Source organism: Triticum aestivum, chromosome 1B, assembly GCF_018294505.1.
Source record: "Triticum aestivum cultivar Chinese Spring chromosome 1B, IWGSC CS RefSeq v2.1, whole genome shotgun sequence".
Classification (NCBI taxonomy): domain Eukaryota; kingdom Viridiplantae; phylum Streptophyta; class Magnoliopsida; order Poales; family Poaceae; genus Triticum; species Triticum aestivum.
This window is the reverse complement of record NC_057795.1, coordinates 119,866,926-119,875,586: the sequence shown is the minus strand read 5'-3', so window position 1 is coordinate 119,875,586 and position 8,661 is coordinate 119,866,926. Positions and strand designations below refer to the sequence as shown.

Here is an 8,661-nt window from a genome sequence, read left to right as displayed (position 1 = left end):
AGCATACTACAAACACCAGAAACTACTTGCAACTCCTGGACAGAGGACAAGGGTGATTAAGAAGCCGAGAGGGTCCATTGGTTTCGGGCCCAATGCGTGGTAGTAGCTGAATCATGGATCACAAACACAGAACTCAGTTCCTGAGGACTGCTTCAATGAGACAACCCACCATGTACTCCTACATGGCCTCTCACCGCTACCTTTACCAAATCGTGTTCACACACTTAGCTCACGCACAGTAGGACATGTTCACACACCTCTGATTCATCCCCGATGAATCAGACCTGACTCAACTCTAAGCAGTAGCAGGCATGACAAACAAGCAAGAATGAGTAGGCACAACAGGGCTCAAACAACTCCTACTCATGCTAGTGGGTTTCATCTATTTACTGTGGCAGTGACAGGTCATGCAAAGGATAAAGGGGTTCAGCTACCACAGCAAGTAACAGTTGAATCGTTGTTGTCCTAATGCATTAAAAGAGAGCAGGAGCGAGAGAGTGGGATTTTATCGGAATGAACAAGGGGGTTTTGCTTGCCTGGCACTTCTGAAGATAGCATTGAGTCTTCATCAGTGTCAACGATCACATCATCGGTATCACGTCTATCGAGAGGGGACAAATACCGGCAACACAGAAGGGAACACAATCAATGCAATGCACAATATGATGCATGATCATGACATGGCAAAATGAATGTGTTTTGGGCTAATGCAACTAGCAACAGATTAAATGAAGTTGGTTTGAATACAAGATTCAAATTCAAACTCCATATGTGATTATTCAAATGCCATTTAATTGATTTGTGCTAAACAGCAGCTATAAGTTGTTCTAACATGCATGAAAGTGGTACAGATGGATTCCTTGAATTTTTCTGATAATTTTTCATATATAATTTATTTAATTTGGAGTTACAGTTGAATTTCTATGAATTTTAGAAGTTTTAGGCATTTTCTGGAATTTCCTGAATAATAATAAATCCAGAAATGAATTATGGCGTCAGCACCACGTCACTGTGACGCCAGCAGAGTCAACTGGGCTGGCTCGGGTCAAACCTGACGTGTGGGGTCCACACGTCAGTGACAGGGGGTTAAACAGAGTTAGTTTAATCCTAATTAAAAAGGTTAGTGGTGCTGGGGCCCACTGGCAGTGGCTCTGGGGGTGTTTAGCGTGGTCATTAGCGCTAACTAAATCAGCGCCACGTCAGCTGCCGGCGTTTAACCGCCGGCAACCTCAGATCGCGGCGGCGTCCGCGTCAGGTTTGCGCTACAGGGCACCATTTTACTCGTGGTTTGCGGCTACGGCTAGCTGGCAAAGCAGCGCATCTAATGGAGCGAACGGGAGGAGCTGGGGTGGCCTGAGTCGACGGCGGCGAGCTCCAAGGCGGCGGCCGGAGTTCGGGCACCTGCGGGTTTGGCGTTGTGGTGCTCGGGAGGGGAAGCTGGTGGGTTCTACGTGCTCCTGGTGAGGTTTGGAGCACGGTGGTGTGCCCGGCTTTGAGCCACGGTGGCTCTGGCCACGACGGTGACGAGGCACGGCGGCGGCGAGCTCTCGGGTCCGGCGGAAGCAATGGCTAGAGCGGCCAAACGGCATGGGAAGAAGAGGGGAACGGGTCAGCGGCTCACCGCGAGTCCAACGAGCGCGAGGGCGAGGCCGGGGACGCTCTGTTGGCGGCGAATCAAGCGACGACGGCCGTCGGTGCAGAGGAAGAAGATGGCGTTGGTGACGGCGCTCCAGGGCGTCCGGCGTCTTGTGGCTCCGTGGTAGGGACGGGGACGTCACGGCGGAGCTCGGGGGCGCGTCGGAGAGGCGAGGGGGAGGCGGTAGCCACGGTAGCTCTCGTCGGTGGCGGCGGCTTCGTTCGGGTGAGGAGAACAGAGGAGGGGGAGAGTGTTCCGGGGAGAGGATGAGGACGCGGGAGAGTGAGGAAGAGAGGCAGGGAGGTGCGTGGCGTCTCCGGGCGTCGAGGAGGAAGCAGGAGGTGGCCGAGGCCTCTCGGGCGCGCGCCACGCCTCGCCTCTGTCCTTCTGGCGAGGGAGGAAGACGACAGGGGAGGGGGTGGAGATGGGCTGGGCCGGCTGGGCCGGTTGGTGGCGCCAGGTAGGCTGCGGGTAAGTGGCCCAGGTAGGTTTCCTCTCTCTCCTGTTTTATTGTTCTGTTTGTTTTATTTTTTATTTAATCTTTTGCCACTGTTTTGAATTTAAAATAATTCAAACAATGCCAAAAGCTCCTCTGAATATTTTTATTTTGCTATATGGACTTTTCCAAAAGCTCATAAAATATTTCAGGGGTATTTGAAATTATATTCTAGTTATATGAATATAATTCAAATTCAAATAGCTAATGATTTAAATTCAAAGTCCCAAAAATAAATCCTTAAAAATGTTCCAATATTTTGGTTGGGACCAGAACCCTTACCAAAAATTATCAAACATTTAAGAAGAGCATTTTGGAGCAATGAATGAGATTTTTAGGGTTTTTGCCCTTCTTTTATTTAAGTTTTTGAGGCTTTCAAAATTCCTCAGTTCAGGTTTCAAAAATTTAAACATGATGCTCAGATGGAAGCAGGCATAGGACAGGCCAGAACTAGGATGTGACATGCGGCGCGTGCGCATGTCGCGATTGTCGGCTGTGAAAGAGAGCAGGCGTGTCATCCTCCCAAACAGTGAGCGTGGGGATCGGATGCTTCGGAGGTCAAACAACACACACAGGACGACCCAAGGCAAATGACATGCGGGCCGATCTTTGCGGGGCCCGTGTGACAGTAAAGGAGCAGGTGAACAAGGCGGTGTTGGGCCCTCTCTCCAACCGTGCGCGCGGATGCATGTGAAGTCAAGAAAACACGCACAGACGTGCGTCGCCTGCGATGGCTGGGACGAGATGGACTGAAGGATGCACACACCCTGCTACCTTTCCACACTCTATGACCGGTGGGCCGAGTTGGCTGCTGGTCCCAGAGATCTGTGCCTTGCGTTTGTTTCTGTTTGTGTGTGGGATCCGTGGAATTGTGTCTCGCCTCTGGTTGGCTATAGGAGAGAGAGGGCTGGACTGATGCTTACACACCCGCGGGATGCACCATGACGGGTGGGCCACGTTGGTTGTTGGTCCCTCACATCGGTGGGCGGGGTTGTTCTGGTCCAGTGAGTTTTCGTCATGCGATGCAATTACATCTCGTCTGCGTCTCATCTGGGGCTTGAGTAGGGGAGAGACATGTGCTTGCCGCGTACACACCCGCTGATGCGTTATCGCACAATGACCGGTGGGCCAAGTTAGATGCTGGTCCTACACGTCGGTGGGTTGGATTGTTGCTGTTGGTACCGTTGAGTTTCGTGTGGGGTTGGAGAGAGCCGGGTCGTGCGTCGTGCTGTGCGCCATGCCGGGTCCTGCCCCTACGGCTGGGTGTGGGGTTTCACTTTTGCTGCAGCGCAGCCAGTGTTCTCTCCCATCCCGAGCCCCGCACCCTCTCCTTCCTTCTCTCCTCCTTTCTCCTCACCAGCCACCAATCTGCCTTCTTGCTGCTTCATCTCCTCCACCGCCTTGTCTCCGGCCGCCGGCCTCCCGGCCGCCCTACCTCACAACGACGTTTTCCGAGGAGCAACGCGAGCTAGGCCAGCATACGGAAGGAGCGGATCGAGGTCTCGCATGCTGGCTCCGTCATCTGCTTCGCCACGTTCTGGATTCGCGCCGCCCCGTGCGATGGTTCTAGATCAGCGCAAGTCATCGCCGCGGGATATCAGGGGCGGTGGGTTCTTCACGTCGAGGGCTGGCGAGCTGGGGAGGGTCAGAAGGCTAACAAGGCATGCTAAAGAGTAGCGAGGTCAGCTGTGGGGGAGAGGTTACCTCAGAGCTTCAGGCTGCGCACGCGTCGCGATTTGGCGGTGGGAGAGCGGTTGCCCGGAGGCCGAAGCTCGGCTGCGCACACCTCGTGGGATTTGGTCTCACCAGGCACTCTATGCCGGCCTCGTCGGCGTCCCGAGGTGACACAACGACGGCCGCGCTCGACACCCTCTTTCGTGACTGGCTCAACAGTGGTCCAGTGGACGGCGGCCTCAGCAGGTGGTTACGACGAGTGCAGCTGGTGTACGAGCTCTCAGTCGGCTCCTCGTCTCGGTACGAGTCCTCGTAGCCGGTTTGAAGTTTTCTATTTTTTATTTTTTTTTCCCTTCTCCGTTTGTTTGACCTGGTTCTGCTCGGGTGGATGCAGGGTGCAGACTGAGAGTTGGATGCTCTGTGCGTATGGAAGTGCTGCACCCACTGTTGTTCCGGCTGTGAGGTATAATGCTGATTGGGCTTGTGAGTTAATTGTGTCTGGGAATGGATTGCCTAATTGTTCGGGTTTTGTCAATATGTAATTTATTTTACTCATTTTAGATCTTATAACTTGGTGGTCCTTTTGCAACCCGGGGTCATCCTGTTCCTAATCACAGGTTACAGTAGTGTCATGTAAAATATATCCAAGCTCTCGTTTCTTGAAATTATCCATCTGTTCTCTGATGCACGCAGGTCACTGGAGGAAAGAGAGTCTGGCTTGCGAGTTTCGCTGATGCGGCCATGACGGTGATGCCAAATTCCGAGGAGATACCAAAGGTGTACTGGGAGGCGGTGCTTCCTCGAATCCCGATGCCTCCACCTATCATCAACCTGCTGTTAGCCCAACAAAACGGTATCTCTCCCCTCCCTCTCTTCCCACCTTGGTGACCTCATTTAAGTGGTTTTGATAATTTGTTGTACAACTTTCCCTCTTTGATACCTACAAATTCTTTATAGGACTCTTAGTTTGCAATCCATTATGAAACATAAATGAAGATAATATAAGTGAATCTTTTGTTCTAATGAATGATAAATGTTAACTTAAAGTATAGAGACTATCGCATACAATATGATATCTGTACCATAAAGGATAAGTTAAGCTTTTCTCCACCATGTGAACTAAGAACTTATAAGCTAATTTGATAAGAAGCATAGTACTTGTATCATTCGGAAAATGACACTTTTGTATTCCATTTTCAGGGATAGTCATGTTGTGCTTTGCTTTTATATGATCTAAAACTGCATGGTTCTTGTGCAGTTCAGATGTTCTGGGATTAGTATGAATTTTACTATATCTGAACTTCTGAAATCAGTACGAGTCTGACAGCCTTGCAACCAAACCAAAACTAAAACTGCAGGGATCTTGTGACAGCCTTGCAACCAAACCAAAACTAAAACTGCAGGGATCTTGTGACAGCCTTGCAACCAAAACTAGAACTACAAGGATCTTGTGGAGTTCAAAGCTAGCTGTCGTTTGCTGGAATATCAGTTATCTTGTTTGTGCATGATTAACCTGCTTTTCATGAAAAAGTAGAATATTTTAGGACAGACCATCAAGTTGGTTGGCATTTGTTTAGATCTTTATGAGAAGCAGCTCCTCTCAGTAGGACTTTTCGTTTTTATTCATCTTGCTAATATGAGAATATACTTCTTAGTTAGATATCAGTTACACAATTAGAACACCATGAATTCACTGTTTTCTAAGTACCTTGCTGCTGTGAATCAGTGTAATAAACTTGGCGTACAAAACACATGTAGATTTTGTTTTATTCATCAAATAACACATCCAGAATCCTTGTTAACACGGACCATCTGATGTGAATCAATGTAATAATCTTCTTTATGATTCTATCTACCCATATGAACGACTCAATTGAATTAATTTTCATAATCCAGATGTTCTCTTTTATTGGTTGTGGTTCTGAATAATTATTGCTGCTCTCTAGAGCAGAAGCAATGAAGCTTGAAGTTTAGAAGTTTGGGGGGTGGCAACAATACTGCTCTTTACACTGTCTGTCGCTGTTATTTCATGTTTCTGAATGTAAGTCCCGAGAACTAAGTGTCGCATGTCGTTGAACTTTAATGTTATGTCATGTCTTGTGTACTAAACTACTGTTGGATGCTACGTTTGAGTCAAGATATGCTTATGTGCGATCGGTGTTAAATCTGGAACATATTGTTATATTTGTCACTTGTGTGCTACCACTTCTTATTAACTGTTAAGAAAAGATGGGGAATAGATGATGTTTTGGCAAAAAGAAATGGCACACTATATTTTTACATGACGAAACTGCAGACTGGTGGAGACTTCCTGCTAATATGATAGACATTGATGCATGTAATGGGTTATCTGCAGTATACCTCGATTTTGAATGTGACATGTCATGTATGTATACGCTAAATAATTGAGCTGGTTGCAGCTCCGTACGTAGGGGTATGTAATTAGTCAGTATATTTTTAAACTATTAGCTCATCTTCTCAAAATAATTTTTAATGTACATGTAGTGTATCTAAAGTTAGGATCTTTCTTACATCACAACCAAGTTTCCATCCTACACATATTTAGCCTTTTACCTAAAATGTTATTACTTTCTCATGTCCTGCTTGATGTTACATGGTGTTCAAGAAAGAATTATGGGTCATTTTGTCATGAAGCATGAGAACGATAATACCACCTCAGGTGGGGATAAAGCAATAAATAAATAAATGGGATTTGATTACTGAAACAGGATAATGTACTCTTCTCTCGATTATGCATCTGTAAAATAAAGATTAGTTTAGATGGTACATCTAAAGGGCAACTTTACTGGTCATATTCTTCCCTTTTTCAGTTCACATGATTAGTGCCACATCTTTCTTTTGTATAGTGCTAGGCTACGGGCTGGTTTTCTCTTTACTGCTCCAGTTGGATTATATCTCAAACTTATGTTGTTGTGCCCTATGCTGAGATTCTCCTAGCCAGTGGAAAAGGTGCATACTGCCTCATCATCTTTTTCCTTTACATTTCTCTTCGATTGGAAGGAGTGGATTACTGCTGCCAAGTTCTTGGATAAAATGAAGAGATGCAAGATATGTATGATGTCATGTCAATTATTTTGTTTTGCAATAAAATGGGTAGTTCATGTATTCCCTACCAAGCAAGATTTATGTCGAAACATATGTATGTGCTTCAGAGATTTTGAAGTCTTCTGGTTATGAGAGATTTGTGTCACATAAGAGATAAAGAGGTGGTACTTATTTTACATTTGTTGATTAGGGAATTATGATACAGCGGTGTTTTTTATTTGGAATAGTCAATGACTGCTTACTTCTATTGTTCCCCAAAAAACCATTGACGTTGTATCCAGTGTTGCGCATTGCATGCTTGCCACAAGCTTAGAAAATCTCCATCTTAGTTTGCTAAATGTTCTTCCTTACTGAGCTACCTTCATGACGAATGGCAGGTTTATTAACCATTTGATCTTTTTTGTGCATTGCATGTTTGCTGCTAAGTATCATAAAGTAGTTTTTTTTTTTTGCATGACCATCCAATGGAGCCATGATATTTGAACCAATGAATTCAGAGAACATTTAGTATGTTTATTGATCACTACATGTTCTGTTGGTACAAGTGAGATCCTTTTTCCAGTAGCCATTTTAAAGGTACATGTATTTTTAAACAAAAAGTCTATGTATTTTTGCTCAAACACACTCACTGAAAAATGAAAATATTTTCAATGCGAACATGGTAGCAAATATTTTGTGCTATCAAATTAAAATGTGTATATACATTGTTGACAACAATCCACCGTGTTTCTATTAAAAGGGATCAAACCATGGATATTTTTTTCATTGACAACATGTCTTTCACGGGTCTCTGCGCCATTTGGCGCAACTGGTTACCTAGTTCTTAGTTATTCTGAAAAGTGCCTCCGTGGATTTTCAGGACATTCCGAGAACTTCTCTTTTCTACACATAAAACAACATCATGGTAGTTCTGCTGAAAGCAGCGTCAGTCCGGGTTAGTTTCATTCAAATCATGCAAGTTAGAGTCTAAAACAAGGGAAAAAGTGTTTGGAAAAGTAAATACATTGGAGACGTATCAGCAGGGTGCCGGAACAGGGTCCCGATTGGTTTTTGGTGGCTACAGAGGCTTGCAGCGGCGGAATTCCCGATCTATTGTGCTCCCAGATGTTTTCAGGGTATATGGGTATATATAGGAGGAAGAAGTAGGTTGGTGGAGCTGCGAGGGGTCCACGAGGGTGGGGGCGCGCCCAGGGGGGCAGGCGCACCTCCCTGCCTCATGGCCTCCTCGCTTCTTTCTTGATGTCCACTCCAAGTCCTCTGGATCACGTTTGTTCCAAAAATCACTCTCCCGAAGGTTTCACTCCGTTTGGACTCCGTTTGATATTCCTTTTCTGCGAAACACTGAAATAGGCAAAAAACAACAATTTGGACTGGGCCTCCGGTTAATAGGTTAGTCCCAAAAATAGTATAAAAGTATATAATAAAGCCCATTAAACATCCAAAATAGATAATATAATAGCATGGAACAATCAAAAATTATAGATACGTTGGAGACGTATCAACCTCCATCATCACCGGCGCGACATCTTGATCTCCATCATAGCGTCGTTGTCATCTCGCAAACTATTGTTACTACGACTATCGCTACCGCTTAGAGATAAAGTAAAACATTTACATGGCGATTGCATTGCATATAATAAAGCGACAACCATATGGCTCCTGCTAGTTGCCGATAACTTTGTTACAAAACATGATCATCTCATACAACAATTTATATCACATCATGCCTTGACCCTATCACATCACAGCAAGCCCTGCAAAAACAAGTTAGACGTCCTCTACTTTGTTG

At 45.7% G+C, this 8,661-nt stretch overlaps 1 protein-coding gene across 2 annotated transcripts; it reads left to right on the top strand.

The window, feature by feature from the left end:
* The first annotated feature begins 3,409 nt into the window (after window positions 1–3,409).
* On the top strand, window positions 3,410–7,117 carry LOC123111183 (uncharacterized). 2 transcript variants are annotated; one of them, XM_044531912.1, is made up of 3 exons: window positions 3,410–4,106; window positions 4,201–4,269; window positions 4,368–7,117. In XM_044531912.1, exons 1-3 carry the CDS (start codon window positions 3,796–3,798, stop codon window positions 4,441–4,443), a joined length of 456 nt encoding a protein of 151 aa, XP_044387847.1. In that variant the 5' UTR covers window positions 3,410–3,795; the 3' UTR covers window positions 4,444–7,117. The 2 variants fall into 2 exon arrangements, with proteins under 2 accessions (XP_044387847.1, XP_044387850.1); XM_044531915.1 differs by having other exon boundaries at window positions 4,500–7,116.
* The last annotated feature ends 1,544 nt before the right edge of the window (window positions 7,118–8,661 follow it).

Excerpts from the sequence above, each read along its gene's own strand:
- LOC123111183 (XM_044531912.1), top strand. The coding sequence starts at position 3,796 with ATGCTAAAGAGTAGCGAGGTCAGCTGTGGGGGAGAGGTTACCTCAGAG. Across the intron at positions 4,107-4,200 it reads TCAGTCGGCTCCTCGTCTCG|GGTGCAGACTGAGAGTTGGA; the intron begins GTACGAGTCCTC and ends GGGTGGATGCAG. Across the intron at positions 4,270-4,367 it reads ACTGTTGTTCCGGCTGTGAG|ATCTTATAACTTGGTGGTCC; the intron begins GTATAATGCTGA and ends TACTCATTTTAG.